The sequence below is a fragment of the Abramis brama genome (genome assembly GCF_963993115.1).
Source record: "Abramis brama genome assembly, chromosome: 24".
Taxonomy (NCBI): domain Eukaryota; kingdom Metazoa; phylum Chordata; class Actinopteri; order Cypriniformes; family Leuciscidae; genus Abramis; species Abramis brama.
The window spans coordinates 7,158,265-7,178,316 of NC_139986.1; the positions used below are offsets into that span (position 1 = coordinate 7,158,265).

The 20,052-nt window shown below is 37.5% G+C and overlaps 1 protein-coding gene across 2 annotated transcripts in view; it reads right to left on the bottom strand.

Moving 5' to 3' along the window:
- The window catches only part of gpr158a (G protein-coupled receptor 158a), a 106,304-nt gene that overhangs the window by 49,658 nt on the left and 36,594 nt on the right, over nt 1–20,052 (bottom strand). For both annotated transcript variants that reach the window (XM_084103577.1, XM_084103576.1), the window contains exons 3-4: nt 6,140–6,242; nt 1,342–1,571 (exon numbers count right to left, since the gene is read on the bottom strand). In XM_084103577.1, coding sequence (XP_083959703.1) covers nt 1,342–1,571; nt 6,140–6,242 — 333 coding nt within the window. The remainder of the gene's footprint in view (nt 1–1,341; nt 1,572–6,139; nt 6,243–20,052) is intronic.

Here is a 20,052-nt window from a genome sequence, read left to right on the forward strand (position 1 = left end):
ATTGAGTGGTCTTCTGCAGAGACACAGTCACTGTATACAGTATGATGAACATATTCACATAAACATTGATCATCACACAAATATGGTAAACCAAAGCTAAACTGTGCTTGCTTGACATGCGAGAACGAATGAGGTTTAAATATGTTTAAACATCCGTTTACCATATTTGATGAGCTCTGTGTACTATATGTGTGACAATTAAAGCCAACAGTAAAAATATCTTCATTTGTGTTTCGGAGATGAATGAAAGACTTATGGGTTTGGAACGACATGAGGGTGAGTAAACGATGACAGAATTTCCAGGTTTGTCAGTTATCCAGTCAATTACTGCATCACACATATTCTAAATCATAAAAATAGCTGTACTAGTTCATTTCGCTCAGCACCCTCTTCTTCTCACTCAGCAAACTCATTTCAACTTCATGAAATCAACATTTCATGTCCATTTATTTATTTATTCTGGGAAGGAGCCATGTAGGATAATGCAGTCAGCCTCAGATTTGTGTTGGGTTCTGATCACCCTGTTGACATTTCTTTTGTGATAATGATTGTCTGACTATACATTGTCCCTTACATAATGCCATGGAAAGAACCTTGACTCTGTAGATAAATAAGATCCCTAAGTGTAGTCGGGCTGGACTGATCTCTCTCTCTCTCTCTCTCTCTCTCTCTCTCTCTCTCTCTCTCTCTCTCTCTCTCTCTCCTTCTCTAAGGTAGTTTGCAACAAATAACACCTCTTTCTCCTTCCTCTGTAATTCCTTTGTAAATGTAGTCTCTCTCTGTCCCTTCTAATGGTGTAATCCATTTATTTAGTCAACCGGAAACTCCATTCTCTCTGTCCTTTATCAACATTTATTGTGTCTCAACCTGTCTATATGCACTAAATATATCTTTAATTAACTATAATGCAGGCTTAAAATATACCATTTCTTATCCCCTAGACATGCCGTCTTTAAGTAAATTCAAACTGCAAAGTGAGAAACTGCAGTGATTGCGCTCTTGTTGTCACACTGAATTTAATTACTGATAGAGAATAGTTTACATTCTGAAAACTCAGATGGAAGCAAAGATGTAGTTGTCGCATGATGATGAAAGCGGTGCACAATGTAGATTAAACTTGCGTTTTTTTTACTTTTCTTTTGTAATAATCAAAACTGTCTACTTTCTAATTTAACAGGGAATAAAATATGACCTAACAGGCAAGATACTGTACGCTCAGAGTACGAGTGACTAATTGTAATGTAACTCAGCATGGAAACACCCCGGTGTCAATAAGAACAGGATGTGCTTCATGGAAACAGTTGCCATCTTAATTAGCTCCCTCCGGCAGCACATGCTTACCTTGTTCCTGCGGAAATGGTAGAGCAGCACCATACTGATGAAATCCACCAGCATGCACAAGCCCTGGAAGGAAAGCACCGCCATACGCAGGGCGCCGTCACCCCGGGCCACGCAGGGCGTGTTGTCCTTGCAGAAATCACAGCCTTCCTGGCAGGGCAGACAGTGGCTGGAACTTTCTGGAACATCCCTGTGATGTGGTAAACTCTCTGTGCCCTTCACACCAGCTTTCCCTAAAAAAAAAAATTGAATGATGTTACATGATGTTCGTTCACTCTAAAAAAATCTTGGGTTATTTTTTCTACTCAAATCCTGGATTGAGCCTTTTGGGTCAGTTTTTTGGGGTTATTTTTTCAGTGTTTGGGTAGTTTTTGTGTTACCCAGCTCCTGGGTCAGATGTAACAACCCAATGTTTGGGTAGTTTTTGTGTAACCCAGAGCCTGGGTCAGATGTAACAACCCAGTGTTTGGGTAGTTTTTGTGTAACCCAGAGCCTGGGTCAGACGTAACAACCCAGTGTTTGGGTAGTTTTTGTGTTACCCAGATCCTGGGTCAGATATAACAACCCAGGGGCTGAGTTATTTATCGCAGGCTTTTTGCGACCTCGTCAGGAGAGAGCAGTGCAGCTCTGTCAAATTAGTGCATGTCTTCGGTAAAATACAGGATTGTGTACATTTTTTGTTCTTATAAAAAATATGTTATCAGACCTGTACACTAATTGTTTATGGACAGGAGTCAGTCACAGCATATTTCGCCTACGAGTGAAACACAGGCGGCGGTCTGGAGTTAGAAGTTCCCCCGCTAAACATGATACAAGTTCCGGCATGAGATCCAGCACAGTTATGGTGGAAACAGGACAGAGACTGGTCGATTACACTTGAATTGCTTCTAAATGTTTAATTTTTACTTCTAATATTTGTTAAACAAGCTTAAATGTATGCAATATATATTCAAAATGATGTAAAATATGCTATACTGTAAAATATGATAAAAAATAATAAATAATAAATATCATGCAAACCAGTGGTTGTGTTTTTTTACGTTTAGAGTATTTAAGTTAATATAATATTAAAAAGTAAAGTAAAAAAAAAAAAGTACTATAGTAAAAATGAATCAACCAAGTATGCTGGGTTAAATCAACCCATTATGCTGGGTTAAATAAACAACCCAATTTGCTGGGTAAAATTAACCCAACATGTGTTCTGTCCTATGTTTACCCATCCCTTGGGCTGAAAACAACCCAAATTGGGTTGTTTTTAACCCAGTTTTTTAGAGTGTTCAAACAACTCTGCAGTTATTTTCAATCTATGCATTTTACCACTTGCATGCATTTGCATATGATCACACCAATAAAAAAGCATGAACAATTGTGAAAAGTAGCAGCACAGACATGACATTTAAAGCGATCCAGCCCACCCTATCCTCCAGTCATTGGTGGTCTCATCAGTAGGCAATTCACACTGTTTCATGCGCTAGCCAGGGTGGATGGGTGTGTACACACCATCTGGGCCTTCACTTTGATGCGCCAGTTGTTTCTGCATCAGTTACACATATCACATCTTTTCATGATAACAACATCATGCTCTTTAATAGCTTGAATTTTTAAGCCATGCAACTTAGAATGAATAAGCCATGGTATCACAAGAAAAAATATAAAAATAATAACAAGTGCCACTTTAGCTGATTTATGGCTGTCTGTGATTACCCATACTGCAAGATTTTAAAGGTGAAGTGAGAAATGTTTTCTATATGTTACAAATCCTGCTCCTGGAGGGTCAAGGTCCTGTTGATCGCCAACCTACCAGTATGGAAATTTCTAGTAATCCTGAACACTTGGGAGCTGGTGTGCTTAATTAGGGTTGTAGTTAAACTCTTCAAGACAGTGGCCCTCCAGGAGCAGGACTGGACACCCCTGCAATTAGTTTAATACGGAGAGACAACTTTAAATGGGACGTCAAAAATCATTCTTTATTTTTTCCCCCTGAGTTTATTTTAAAACAGAAGTCAAAAATAGATTGTGCTAAAAATTCAGGACCATTTTGCACTCACCCCCTCAAGGGTTAGTAGAATAAATTGACATGCAGTTGCAAAGTTACTTATATTCAACAGAACGTCTGTTGGGGGACCATCAAAATAAAGTGTTAGCAGATATGAACTCTTTCCCCGCCAGGGTTTTTGAAAAAAGTTGCCAGTCACCACCTGTCACGCTGTGTAGTTCAGACACTTGCAGAAATTACAATCCAAAGAAAGTTTATTTCAATACACCAATCAAAATACAGGAATTTGTAGGGAAAAACCACTACACACCACCTAATACCAGAACAAAGACTAACTCAAACTGAGGGCTTATATACACAGCAAAACAGAGGTAAAAACTAACTAGATAATTAACACAACACACCTGAACTGAGGAACCTAATTAATTAGTGACCATAGAAACAAACATGGAGAGAAAGTAGGAGAACTGAAGTAACTAACAGACTAGGGGTACGTTTACATGACAACGATATGCTTAAAGCGTTTTACATATAACGAGTTTTCCGCGTACAGACGACACAATTGTCAAAAAGATCACCATTCACGTTATACGCATGTGCATGACGTCATCGTTTTCATGGGTTCGCGTTTTTGTTTTTTGCACAGAGACCATTTTCAAAAACTTGCACTTTGAAACCCGTTTTCAAAAGTTTGAGTTTTCAGGCACCCAAAACGCCATGGTTCTCAAAATTAAAGTTAAAGGTTCAATTAAAAGGTTAAATAAACAGGTAAAACAATTAAAGGGGGTTAAAGGTTTAAAGGGTCCATGACCAAAAAGGTTTGAGAACCACTGCCCTAAAGGAATAGCAAATACCAAATTCCTAAAGGAATAGTCAATCCAGGAAGAGCTGTGAAGTGTAAATGAGCGGCCAAAATGCATAAAAAGTCTTCCGTTTTTAGTTGAAAACAGTGTCCTGTAAACAGCCCCTAGAAGATTAACAGAAGTCAAACCTGAACAGAACAGAGAAACAGATTAAAAATCAAACTCAAAACGTGACACCGCTAGCATTTTCCGCTAAAGTTTCATGGCCCCAATTATTTTGTTGTATGAATATCTGAACATGCAGTATATCAAAAGCACAGACCCAAAATAAATACAACTTTTATTCAAGCTTCTTGCATTTCTTTTTTATCAACACCTGAATGTGGGTAGGTTTCATAAAAAAGCATTAAAAAAAATCATGTTTTTGCTAAAGACTACATCCAGATCAGATTCAGCTGGAGATGGAGTAGATCGAGTGCATCAATAACCCAAAAGCTTCACAGCTCTTCCTGGATTGACTATTCCTTTAGGAATTTGGTATTTGCTATTCCTTTAGGGCAGTGGTTCTCAAACCTTTTTGGTCATGGACCCTTTAAACCTTTAACCCCCTTTAATTGTTTTACCTGTTTATTTAACCTTTTAATTGAACCTTTAACTTTAATTTTGAGAACCATTGCTTTAGGCTAACCGTACTATAATATATAGAATAAAAATCTAACGGATGACATGAGACTGTATACACGCACCAGCGTATTCTTAACATAAACCAGGATTATGACGGCCAGACATGAGACATTACCATTACTTAATCAGAAAACTACTCAGTAGAGCAGATAAAAGAGAAATACACAGAACACAGCCAACTTCTCCCAGGAACACACTTATCGGAGATCATTGAAGGACAGCCAGAGAGGAGCCATCACAGATGGAGGACCTGTGGTGATGTCTGTCTGCCTCTCTACCTCTCTCTGCACAGTTTGGAAGGAATATAGCTTTACAATCTGTTCTTAAAGCAGATGAAACTTTATGACTTTTACCAAAACCTCAAATTCATGGCACAACTATTCAGTGTTTTAGGCCAATTTGAGTGGTCTCACATTGACAGAAACTATATAAACTAATTAACCTCTCCATATAAAGTAACAGTTTCGAACATGGGAGAATGAAACATTAAAAATTAAAGCAAATTTTGAAGCATTATACATTGTTGTGTTCAGTGAGGTGTAAAAGAGCGCCATGTGCTGGGGCCCCTGCTGAGGGCCTGATACTGCCAGCATAGTGCTGATCACATGTTTCTCTTTCTGCCAGTCTCTTTTACACATGAGTGTGTTTGTGAGTTTGTGTATGCCAATTTTTGGAGTGCTCATTGTGGGAGAACTTTAGAGTGACAGAGGTTTTTGTTCAGAGAGCTAATTAATTAAACATAAGGGGTGTGGTCATAGTGCTCCAATAAGATGAGAGGGAAGTCAGGTATGCTAAGTGCTCATGTGTGCATGTCTGAGAGGGTGAATACAATATTTATGTAAGACATTGCATCTAACTGCACAGTGAGTCCACACTGAAAAAGTGGGATTTGAAATCTAATTTAAACCTGAGGGAAACGGAACGTTTTGAATCATTTTAAACAAAGGAAAGATATGGCATTGAATAAAGAAAGAAGTCATTAAACATGAAATACTAAACACTCTGATATTCATACTTTTTAAAACAAAGTGTTAATATAATTTGCAATTAAAAACATGTATTAAATTACAAAAATGGAAAATAGAAGCATTTTTTATAAGTAGAATTCTACACCCCACTGTATATTTGACAAATAGGCCTATGTGTAGACTAAGCATATGAACAATAACACATTTCTTATTCTGTCCATGAGCATATATAATATTATTAAAAAACAAAAAACAACATCTACTACATGAAATGTAATGAAGATTTTCTGAAATTGCATGTTTTTATTCAACCCATTTATTGACCTATAACATTTTAGCATAGTACTTACTTTTAAAGCCATTGACTGCAACTCTGCTTGGATGATAAAAGCCGTTTTTGCAGTGACATTTATACTTGTCCAGCACAAATCCATGACCTGGGATGGGCAAACACTGTGGAAAATAGAGAGAAGATGGAAATATCAAAACTGTACTGTACACAAGGTAATATAACTGGAAAAAAGAGCATTGTAAAATTCCATATACTTATGCATGGATGTTTGTGCAAGAATATATATTAGATTTTTGTTTTATAAAGAACCATCTCTGAATAGATTTCTTGAGTTGTCTAAATGGTTCTTTGGGGATGAAGTCTTTTGTTTGGTGGTTTTTCAAAGGACAAGTATAATAAAAAAAAATACTGGAGAATAAAAAGATATTTTCGAAGAAATGTATAAAAGGTGGCATGATTTTAAACTGTGAAAACATGGCCAACGCAATGGTTCGGTCTGTAGTTGATGGGTAATTTGCTGAAATGTAAGAAATGCTAACATTTTCCATTTACAATAAAACTACCTAAGTTGCATGTACAAAATATTGTTTTGTACAATTATTATAGAATATATAATGTGTCAGTTTACAGTGGCTTCATACATTAAATAAAAACATAAAAAAAACACACCTGATGTGCATTATTTGTTCATTAATTTGCAGAAAAAAAAAAAAAGAAAAAAAAAACTTTCTGTGACCTGCAGATTATGACCAGGACTTTGAGTTACACTTTCAATAGTCCACTTTAAACATTCTACTATCTATAAGTAAATTTGCAACTGCATTTCAACCAACTCCCATTAATTTGCAACTGTAAACTAACTCTCATTATTAGTTGACTGTTAGGATAGGGTTAGGATTAGAAGAATAAGTTGTACTTGCAAAGTTACTTTATAGTCAGTAAAATGTCAGATGTTCGGAGACCATCAAAATAAAGTGTTTCCAGATATTAAGCAGACATTCTGCTAATACTCTAATGATTGGTAGTTGACATGTACAGTAGTTGCAAAGTTACTTATAGTTAGTAGAATGTCTAAAGTGGACAAATAAAGTGTTACTGGGCTTTGAATATGGCTCTGTTTCAAAACCTAATTATCTGTCGAGATGGGCAGCATTTTAAAGCACATGTGCTCTCCAGTCCAAAAAATAAATATAAATCAATTTCATTCAATACAGACAAGTAGCAATAATACACAATAATGTACTATTGTATGTTGCGGCATTAGCTTAGCATCATGCTAACATTGAATACTTGTTACAAACACCAGTGAAGATTTCTTGTTGCCTGCCTGTGACCCTATCGTTTGCCTGGACTGTTACTTGGTTTGTTTGCTGCCTGCCCTGATCCTTTGCCCGGTTATGACCTCGGTTATGATTATCGTGCTGCCTCTGACACTGTTGTTTATACTGGTGATAAGACCCACACGTGCCTGTACTGTGAACTTGCTGTTTATCAATAAACCGCATATGGATCCCACTCAACCTGAGTCCTTGTCACAATACTATTGGAATCAATTGTCTCTTGTTCAGCTTGTGTGCTGCACAGGGTTGCTGCCTACTGTAAGTAGAGCATTCTAAATCGGAAAAGGTTTTTTTTTTTTTCAGTTATGATGGTGTATTGTAGCTACTTCTGAAGGCAGTACACAGCAAAGCAGATTGGATTTTGAAATGAGAACAAAAAAAGAGCCTATATAGCTTGTACTTTATTGCTTAATAATAGGATCTTCGCAGTTTCTTCTTTGTCAATAAAGACAAAAGACTAACTTTCTACTAATAGCAAAGAGCCACTAGGGAGGCTGGGCTGCCGACTCTAGAGCTGCAAGCTTTGTTTCTGCTTTCAGCAGGTTCAATATGTGAGCAATGCAAGTTTGATATATAATATCCTGCGTCATCTGATATATAATATTCAAACGGGGACAGTTTTGGCACAGATCTCCTTGCATGTGTCAAGACATAGTATCTGAATTAAAGACAGGCTCATTTGCTGAATTCAAAAAGAAAATTAATTCAGTATCTCCTCAGTATTTCAGGCCTGATGCCCGGTACACAATGTACGATTTTGGGCTGTCCCAGATGAAAGAAGACCAATTGTGGTGATTTCTGTGGTCGTGGCTTCTAAACGTGGTTCTACGTCGTTCAGTGAGAGAGGTTCAAAGACGGCCGATGTTACAGTCTTGTGACCAAAGACAGGCTGCGATAATAAGTGTCCGAAATTTAACATGATCACAGTGTGTTTGCTGCTACGACCTACGTCTACTGACTAGCCAATAAAAAATGCAACATGAATTGGTGTATTGATCAACGCGACATGTCCCTAAAATTAAAACTACTTACCTCAAATTCCATCTGCACAACTGGCATGCCAAGTTGGCCTCTTTTCCCTAGCCATGACTGCGTCCATTTTCTTCTCTTTCGCTTACTCCTCTTTTTCCAGTGCACATAAAAAACACAATTGCCAAAGTGCGATTCATCTTGCTCTATTTTTTTACCACTAGTGCATGCTGATGATGTTTTATTCTTCTATACTAACTTGCGTTGTAGCCTATGATTTAATAGGTGTCATCATCGTACAGTCTACATGCATGTCGTACAGTGTGATTTGTAATGATCTTATAGGATTGCCGAAATCGCACAGTCTATAGCAGGCATGAGTGTTTCATGACTGCAGTCCAGGGCCCAAAGCAGACATGTTGACCCCTGCTCAATACCGATCCACTCCAGCACACACTTGACAAGCTATAAAGGACCAAAGCCTTCATATTGGAGTAGAACAGCAGCGACATCAGCCTTAATGAAGCACAGAACGGTAGAACACTTACACAAATCCATCTTTAGAGAGAAGAGGGCTCCATTTCTGTCTTTCATGCTTCTATATGATCAGGGTTTGAAGACAGATAGCCACTGGAGAAAGGTCAGAGTGCATTAAGGGCTCACAGTCTAACTATAAACATATAAATTTGAAGTCATTTTCAGCAGCATGTTTCAAAGAGGCTACATTGGCAGTAACACTTAAATTTGTGTTGGTTGGCACACTCTAGCATAAAAGAGTGTTTGACCCTGAGTACACTGAGTACACAGTAAACAGAAAGAGGTTATCTGTTTATGTTGATGCACAGTGAGAGTTATTTGGCCCACGATCTCATATTCTATTTTTGGCTTTCTGTTTTGGCAATGCTTGATCATAGAAAACAACTATAAAGGTATACTTACTCTACATTAATTAATTTATTCCTGTGATAAATTTCTTAATATATTTTCAGCATCATTAATCCAGTCTTCAATGTCACATGATTCTTCAGAAACAATTATAATACCCTGATTTGGTGCTAAAGAAATATTTCTTCTTATTATTAATATTATTATCAAAAAGAACAGCCCTTATTTGAAATAGAAATCTTGGTCACACTTTAGATTATGGTCCAATTCTCACTATTAACTAACTATTAACTAAAACATTTGCATCAATAAACTCCTAATTACTGCTTATTAATAGTTAGTAAGTTAGTTGTTAAGTTTAGGTATTGGGGATGTAGGGACGAAGAATATGGTAATGCAGAATAAGGCACTGCACTGATATGTGCTTTATAAGTATTAATAAACATCCAATATCCTAGTAATATGCATGCTAATAAACAACTAGTTGATTGTGAGAATTGGACCCTATAAAGTGTTACCGAAATCTTTTTTAACATTATAAATGTCTTTACTGTCAGTTTTGATCAATTAAAAGTTTAACTTCATAGATTTTTAACCCACTTTGTATTGTTAATGTCAGAACTGAAATTAACTTTCTCTGTGTTACTATGACAGAAAGATTTCCGTTTATTTGTCAGCAAAACTCCACTGGATAGAACACAGTACAAACACTGAGGTTTTTCAGATTTTCCATTGCGTTATCTCCATATTTAGCTACGATTCTTTGCAGCCTTCAGCCACTGCCTATAACATGCTGGGTCCTTCACTGGAAACCGAAAATAACTCACTCCCGCTACGTTTACTCTTTGAATGCAGGGACAATACAAGTCAATACCATTATGACGAAAAATTTACTAATTAGTATTTCCTACTAATGCCTGCTACATAATGTACGATTTCGGCAATTCTATAAGATCCTTACAAATCGCACTGTATGACATGTATCTAATAAACTTGGTTACGACATTTATGTAGACTGTATGATGATGATACCTACTGAATCGTAGGCTACAACGCAAGTTAGTTTAGAAGAATAAAATGTCATTAGCATGCACTAGTGGTAAGCAAATAGAGCCAGATGAATTGCACCTTGGCAAATGTGTTTTTTATGTGCGCTGAAAAAAAGGAGGAAGCGAAAGAGGAGAATATGGATGCGGTCATGGATAGGGAAAATTGGCATGCCAATTTTGCAAATGGAGCTTGAGGTAAGTTGTTTTAAAGGGGACCTATTATGCAAAATTCACTTTTGTATGGTGTTTGGACATAAATGTGTGTTGGCAGTGTGTGTACACAACCACCCTACAGTGATAAAAATCCACTCACTCCTTTTTTTTAAATCCCCATAAATCATAAGCAGTGTCTCCAAACGACCTGTTTTCAGAATGTGGCTTTAGTGACATCACTAAAGCCACAGGCCCCGCCCACGAGTGTTGACTGACACTGCCGTTATAACTTACCCGCCCTGATCGAGTTCACTGCGAGTTGTACACATCAGCCATTGCTGCAGCAATGCACTCACGAGAAGCGTCAAAGCATCTCCCAAGCATTGAAGGTGTTGTAGCTGGATGTATTCATTCACATAGCACTCTCTATTTACTCTTGAAATCTGCCAGCCACTGAAGACAAGGTGGATTCATTTTGTTTTCAAAGAAAATGCTCCCTCAACTCTACAGAAATTTATGTAAGTTACTTATACACTTCTTATACTGTTTACTCAGCTCTAACAGTGATTTTCTGAAGAAAAACTGATGCTTCATCTTTTGTGTGACATACAGTAAACTTTATTAAACTCATCAGTATATTTTGTGTCATCATTCAGACAATTCAGATCGTCAGACGGAGTCCTACAGCAGGCTTGCATTAATAGTGTATACAAGCAATGCCAAATAGGTTATAATCGTAATTAAACTAAACTATACCTGTTCCAACTCCATACAGCATATATCCTCTGACTCTGTAGGCATTTTTATGGTCGAAATGAACACCATTACTGTGACTGTGTCTGTTTTATTATTATCATCTTCCCTGTTCTGGCTCTGATCGCGGCTGCTTAGGCTCCGCCCCCTGTGCCGTGAACCAGCAGCTCATTAGCATTAAAGGAGAAGCACTAAAACAGTGCGTTTTTCACAGACCCAAAAAATTATGATTTAAACGTGCTGTAAATAAAATTCTGTTGGGTATTTTGAGCTAAAACTTCACATACACACTCTGGGGACATCAGAGACTTATTTTACATCTTGTGAAAAGGGGCATAATAGGTCCCCTTTAAGTTTAAGCGCCATATCGCGATTTGCTATTTCATGTTGCATTTTTACTGGCTAGTCAGTAGACGTAGGTCGTAGCAGCAAACACACTGTGAGATGATCATGCTAAATGTTTGACACTGTTAGAAAATTATCACAGGCTATCTTTGGTCAAAAGACCATGAAAACGTCCGTCTTTGAACCTCTCTCAGTGAAAGACGTTGGATCACCGTTTAGGAGCTACAACCACAGAAATTGCCATGATTGGTCATCTTGGGAATGGGGAAGCCCAAAATCATACAATGTGTACTGGGCATAAAGCAAGGTAAGTTTATGTTTTCCTACCTATTCCTACCTATCTAAATGTATTACTTTCTTTAAAAAAACAAAACAAAACTGTATTTTGCTTATTTTTAACATAAACATATTTTGTATAAAGCAAATACAATGCATTTTAAAGGTATCCATAATGCCTTAAATAGATACTTAGGTAAAACTTTAAGTCAAGTCAAGTCATCTTCATTTATATAGCGCTTTTAACAATGTAGATTGTTCCAAAGCGGCTTTACAGAGATACAAGGATAGTTTAAAGTAACAGAGATTAATGTGATTTTAATACACATTAATGCATGAATATATTCATGGTTACAGGTCTTGCACTAAAGTAGGCTATATTACATAATAACCTGAAGTGGTAAGTATCACAATCCAATATAAATGCAGTTGCAAATATTTATGAGGACACAATACTAATTATAAGGTGATTTATGAGGCATTTTGCATAAATTCCTTCATGCTGCATTACATATACAGGTTTCAATCAACTCAAACCAAATATTACATATTGGGCTACTCAAAATAAAACAAAATTATTTGAATATGTTTTTTTATGACTCAGCTCTATATATTTTAGTTTACAATCATTCTCCATTTATCCATAACATTGCGAACTGCCACTTTCATCCTTAGCCAAGCCGAGATCAAGCGTATATTGACTTGCAGTAAAGAGATAGCAACACTCCCAATATTATTCATTGTGTACTCCGGGCACTGACCCCTTGAGCTTTCAGTCAATTCCTGCAATAAAAGCTTCAGGAATCACACAACTGATAACAGCTTCTGCCTGAAATGAGAGAAACAGACTCTGGCCCATGCTGAGAGGAAGGGACAGGGTCTTCTGATAGAGCACAAGCTGACGGCGGGTATTGAGCAGGTGAGAGCTTCAGCTGGGAACACTCTATCCTAATTAAAGCCGGACAGACACATCGCCGACACAGACACTGGCAGATCTGAGCCGCTGGGAGTACACAGGATGATTCCAGTGGCTCTACACACCTTCACGCTGTTCACTTTTAATCAGAGAGAGAAAGTTAGAAAGAACGTTTGATTGACTAAGACTAGGGATGCAGGGATTGGTTTAGATAAAGGAACTCTGTCTCCACTGATGTCCATATGCACAAAACTGAAGAAAGTATCCATCTTTTTCCTGAACAACCAATGGATGCTTTCCATGATGACGCACCTAGGGATGGGCATTTTTCAAAAATACTCCATTCGAATGTTCGGGCTCATAAAAATCAAATATTCGAATATTCGTTTATTTAAATTATGTTTAACGAAAACACTTTTTAAAGGGCCCCTATTATGGATTTTTGAAAATGACCTTTCATGTACTGTGTACACTTAACCATGTGTAACATAGCTATAAGTGAATGAAAACGTCCTGCAAAGTTTTAAATCTGAAAGTGCACCGTATATAAAGTTATTGTCTTTCAAAAGTAAGAGTCGACAAAGATAACTGTGTGCTAAGCGAAGTTTCTAACAGCACTTTGCGTTTTCTGTTCTTACCTGTCTCCCTCAACGAAACTTAAAGTAATTATATATCTCAAAATCATTTTACTATCAGATAAGTTATCATCTCAGCTCACACGGGGTCCAGCTTAATTGGATTTCATGTGATTTCTCATTGTGGTGATGATATTATAACTCAGATTCATTCATTAATTTGATCAAAAGTAACTCCATTTTGTACGATAATTTTCAATTAATTTTATACTTCGCGAGGCAGACGACAACATTATCTAATCAAATACAAACAACTTGTTAACACGCTCCACAGCGCCACCCAGTGCATTTCATAATAACTGTGAGTTAGTGCTTGGGATTTATCATGGATTCACTGCATTTACGGCCAGCAAAGCAACGTAGTAAGTTCGAATAGTATTTTATTTTTTGAATAATAATTACAGATCGAATATTCGAAAATGCGACCTCTAGACGCACCAGACTAGAAGCTAGTCTAAACATTGCATAAGTCAACTCAAAATTCACCTATTATGTTCCACAAAAGACAGGTTTGGAACCTGTGTGCTTAATTGAATTGAATGTGTTGCACTTCAAATCTTGTAGTGCATTTCAAAAGTGTATTTGGCAACACTTTTATTTTGACGGTCCGTTTTAGACATTCTACTAATTAGACGTATCTACATGTCAACTAACTCTCATTAGAGTATTAGTAGACTGTCTGCTTAATATCTGCTCGTGATGCTCCACAACAGACATTCTACTGACTATAAGTAACTTTGCAACTATGTCAACTTATTTTACTAACCCAAACCCTAACCTAACAGTCTACTAACAGTCTACTAATACTCTAATGAGAGTTAGTTGACATGTAGTTGCAAAGTTACTTATAGTTAGTAGATTGTCTAAAGTAGACCATTGAAATACCATAGGGGCAAATACTATTTGCACCTTAGTGTATTGTAGAATATTATAAAACAGTCTGCAATAATGACAACATATTCAGTATTTATGATTATATCTATTAATTTCATAAATGGATGGTGCCTTATTGGGTAATTACTTGTTCCACCTCTAACCCAACCAGTTAAACACTTTATTGCCACTATTAAATGTACATTAGGCAATTCATTTCCACTGTCTGAGCTGATATGTGATGGGAAAAGACAAAAGAATGAGTTCGGAAAAAGGCGGATTCAAACTTGGATCATTCGCTTCAAAATCTAACGCCACCTGCCTTACTCTCCATACCACACTGCTCTTGTTATCAGCAAGAATTCTTTCATATTTTGTTCTGGCTCACTCAGACAATGGTGGGCGGAGTTAATGTAAATAGCCTCTGCTGTGTAAAAAGACATGCCGATATGCTGCTGAATATGTTTATAATGCTGCAGGATCGTAGGACAGATAAAAGAGGATGAACATCAGTGGAGGTGGTGTCTTGGTTGAGGTGTTTGCTGGGACATGCTGTATGCAAAAGGACCTCCTGGCACGACAGTGCGATGCCCGCTATTAAAAACCTCTAGCTCTGAGTGTGAGCGGTGTCATGGGCCAATTATCCTGTCACACAGACACACACTCACTGACTGACAGCTGCCACAACTGTGCCTTTGACATTCACAAAAAGACTGAGAGACAATGAGAGAGACAGGGAGAGCATGAGAGAAACAGGTGGACGTCTGGGGTCACTGAGATTTATGGCTTGACAAATTAGATCAATTCCACCACTACAAGCTGTGGGTCACTGTTGTAGAGATGCTTTGTTAATCTGTTAGTTGTGGCACTGCCGATGTCATAGCAAACATTTTGTTTTTGCCTTTCAGATGACACAAAAGCAGCCTGCGTTCTGGAAGTATATTTTCCATTCATGAAAGGCACATTATTCAGTAATGAGTTCTAAGCCTGAGCCAAACTAACCCGCTGTGAGATGAATTAAATTATATCAGTTGATATGAAAAATGTATTTAAAAATCAGAACAAATCCCAAAGATAAAAGAAGTACACTGTAGCATACATTTAAAATAATATACTTAAGTGCTGACTGAATGACATGTTTTTAGACACTTAGGGCCTGTTTACACCTGGTCACTTCATGCGTATTCTCGGTTAGCTATTAGTTTGTGCAAAGACCAAGTGTTAAATGCTTTCCGAAACGCTTTAGAGATGGATTTAAATCCAATCACTCAAACCACTTAAAGAAAATAAAAAATATGTCATAGCATGTTATAGGCAATATAGGCTGTTATAGGCAGCGCTGCAACACGCATTGCCACAAATGTGCTAAGTATCTCTTCAGCAAGCAGATGTGCAAACTGCCGCAAATGAAACAACAATCAACAATCATCTTCACTAAAAGTAGTGAGACTAAGTGATCTTACCAGTGCTGTATAGAGCCAGATCAGCCTCAAAAATAATACATTTACAAAACAAAATTCTTAAATTCACAGCACAATTCACATTTACAAAATCCGATTCGTAAATTCAAAACACAATTCATAAATACACAAGTAAAAGCATAAATATTTCCTCAAATGCTGACACAAATTCATCTTACCTAAATTAATTTAAAATGTTTACAAAAATATGTATATATCAAGTTCTTGAATTAATTTCCATCACACATTTATGAATGATGTTACATGTATTTATGGATTGTTGAATCTGCATCTGCAAATCGTCACATGTGCGTGGACTGCTTTGAATTAGTGTGCTGTATTTTTGAGACCTTCCTGACAGGTTAAGATTAATAAATATCTTTTTTGGAGGTTGTTCTGTTTAGCCAATTACGGTGAGCTTTAAATCCACCAATCAAAACGCTCCTTACTGAACAGACTCAAGAAGCTCAATACTGCGCTTGTACTGTGCATTGTTCCATGATCTGGCCCTTTATGTAAAGACATTTTAATGGGTAATCTTTCTTTAAGCACAAATCACATTATGATTTATATCGTTCGCACAAAATACAGCGACCCGGTTAGCCTGCTGCCTTATAAACAAAAGTTGCACATACCCTGTTTATTCAGATCAATCTATAATGTTTCATTTAATAACAACAATTATGTAATGTGAACCTGATGTAGTATCAGGTTCGCAGTAACTTTTGATCAGGCATTAAAAACAGCTACCATCACCTAAGGGAGATTTCGAACACACACAGCGGAGCGATTTCAGCATGGAGGAATCAACGAGTAAGTAAAGTCGTTTTTTTATCTGATGGCATTTTCTTATGATTAAAGGTGGTTTTAGTTAATGAAGTGTGCAGTGTTGCAAAGTTGTTAGTCCACGCCAGCTTTCTTATATTATAACTGGTGTTTGTAGAAACACTTTAGTAATCACAGGATGAATGCCGATAAACAATTTCGATGATAAATTATCAAGTAATTTTAAAAACGGTTTGTAGTCAGTGGGTTCTAAAGTTACCATCGTGACCAGCTAGGGATGCCACGGATTATCATTTAGAATTATTTTATGCAGTAACACTTGAGTCATTACCAAACCCTTACAAAAACCTCAAAAGCTTACAATGAATTCAGTCAATATTAGGGAGTTATCATGCTGTTCACTTTAGAATACTGTTCCAAATAATTAGTAATTCCGATTTGGTAATAATTGAGTCAATACTAGTGGGCTACCATGATCTTCACTCTAGAATTAATTACACATTATGCATTACTCACATTAATTATGAACATGAATAATATGAATATGAATATGAATAATAGTTCTTATTATTCCTCCAAGAGAAAAAAATTAGTTACTGTACTACCACATTCAACTGAGCGCTATACGTACTAATTCTTTAATCAGAGTAACTGTGTGTGTACAGAACGGGATAAAACACTAAAAGGTGAACTGACAAGGTATACGTGACCAAAGTGTTGAGAATCTGATGGTCCAGTTAATTGAATTTTTTTTAAGGTATTTAAATTAATTTGATTATTTTTTCCTTTTATTTGGAACTACAATGATTAAAGCTAAATCTGAAAATTGATCAAATAAATCTGACATTATATAGCACAAAAAGTAATAAAACTAATAACAGTAAAACTATAAAAATGGATAGTTGCTGCCTGACACGAGGAGCCACATTCGAAGCTGTATAATAGAGTTATAGTGTGACTGCACTTCAGTTAAAGTCTATATTAATGCAATAATTACCATTTGAAAATTGTGTCATTTTTATTCATTTTTGGTATGTTCTGAGTATAAACTTGTGTCCTGTGTTCTGAAAGGAACTGAAAAAACTATTGTTCCTGAACTGAACCGAACTCTGACGTCTAGTGTGAAAATAAGTTTCATTATCTATGCCTCCATTTATTACCCCCATTGCAGAATGCTTTAATACGGTGACCGGGAGGGGACATGTTCGGTTCACTTAGTTTTGTCGTGGTCACAACATATAAACTCGTGGGAACGTGATCTTAAGTCGTGGGAACGTCATAATATCTCGTGGGCACGAGATCGTATGTTGAGCGAACGACATCCGTTTCTCATGGCCACGACTTAATATGTTGAGGGAACGGCAACCGATTTCTCGTGGCTACCAGTTTTATAACATGTGGGAACCAAATCTTCACACGCGATACGGGCTCCTCCTTTTACCCCGGTCAAAATTTTCTTTATTTGTTAATTTAAGTTTCTCATAATTTGTTTTTGTTTATTGCCTTAAACGGGACTTTATTCGTGATCCAAGTTCATTCAAGCCAGCAAATTTCTGACGAAAAAGCCCATTCAACTTAAGAATGCGCTTCAGGTGTCTTTCACTTACGTACCCATGTCTTAATGCCAGAGACCGCACTACATCTTTATATGACATTCCTAATTCAAAGTAAAATGTTATTTCATCAGTCATCTCCATCTCTGACTGCTGTATATGGTTACAGTATTGACCGGTGTGGTACCCTCAACATAACTCGTGGCCACGAGAAAAATATATCGTGACCTCAACATATGATCTTGAGGCCACGACTTTACGTCACGTGGCCACGACATGATGTCGTTACCTCAACAAAATTATCTCGACGCCACGATTTATTATCACGTACCCACGACTTAATATGACGTTCCCATGAATTAATATCTCGTGGCAACAACATATTATCACGTTCTCACGAGTTTATATGTTGTGGCCACGACAAAACTAAGTGAAACGAACATGTCCCCTCCCGGTCAGTGTGCTTTAATTAGCTTTACATTGTTTGTTTGAACATTTTTATGCTCTCTCACAGGCATAATTTGGAGAACATGCCAGCATAAGCAAACAGCTCTACCTAAAATTGGCCTGGGAGTAGAGAAACAATAACGCTGTGGTGTAGATCTATTTTTGTGACGGTCTAAAACAGCAGGAGGGCCTTTGAAAGTGCTGCTAAACATAGAACAGCAGCACACAGCACGCAGCCCATCACTCCTGCGTCTGCGGGCCGACAGATCCAGGAACAGAGTAAAGCAGACACGTGCACTGGGACGGAGAGCGGTTGGCCAGCCTGTGGGGTCAAACGCTGACCGTACTGAGAGACGATGTGCCCTGAGATCTGGCCTCAGACCAGCTATTAAGCTGTGCTGGAGCTAATGTGAGTCCTCGGGTGGGTTCTACACCAGCTGAGGGTGAGAATTAAAAAAAAAAAAACATCCATCTGCTCCATATGCTGATGTCTAGCAGTTTCCAGGTTGATATTATAAACAAAAGGTGCATCACTGCAGGAAATAGACCTCTGGGTGTCTTTCTACAGCTTCCCCAGTCAGCGCAGTATGTGCTCATCAAGTCTCTGTGGTGTAGAAGCGTGTATTATTTTCAATATTTTCTACTATGGCTTAATCTGCAGAGACAGCTCTATGTAAGCCATTTGTTGGTTGATTCCAATTGAAAGTGTAAACACTTTATCCTTGTGGTGCTTTCAAAATATCTTGATCAGCCCATTACGAAAGTACCCCCATTATGCAATTTTAAAGGTTCCTAATTTTGTTTTGGAGGTCTCCTACAACAGGTTTACATGCATCAAAGGTAAAAAAAACACTTTAATGTTCTCATAATATACACTCACCTAAAGGATTATTAGGAACACCATACTAATACTGTGTTTGACCCCCTTTCGCCTTCAGAACTGCCTTAATTCTACGTGGCATTGATTCAACAAGGTGCTGAAAGCATTCTTTAGAAATGTTGGCCCATATTGATAGGATAGCATTTTGCAGTTGATGGAGATTTGTGGGATGCACATCCAGGGCACGAAGCTCCCGTTTCACCACATCCCAAAGATGCTCTATTGGGTTGAGATCTGGTGACTGTGGGGGCCATTTTAGTACAGTGAACTCATTGTCATGTTCAAGAAACCAATTTGAAATCAAGCTTTGTGACATGGTGCATTATCCTGCTGGAATTACCCATCAGAGGATGGGTACATGGTGGTCAAAAAGGGATGGACATGGTCAGAAACAATGCTCAGGTAGGCCATGGCATTTAAATGATGCCCAATTGGCACTAAGGGGCCTAAAGTGTGCCAAGAAAACATCCCCCACACCATTACACCACCACCACCAGGCTGCACAGTGGTAACAAGGCATGATGGATCCATGTTCTCATTCTGTTTACGCCAAATTCTGACTCTACCATCTGAATGTCTCAACAGAAATCGAGACTCATCAGACCAGGCAACATTTTTCCAGTCTTCAACTGTCCAATTTTGGTGAGCTCG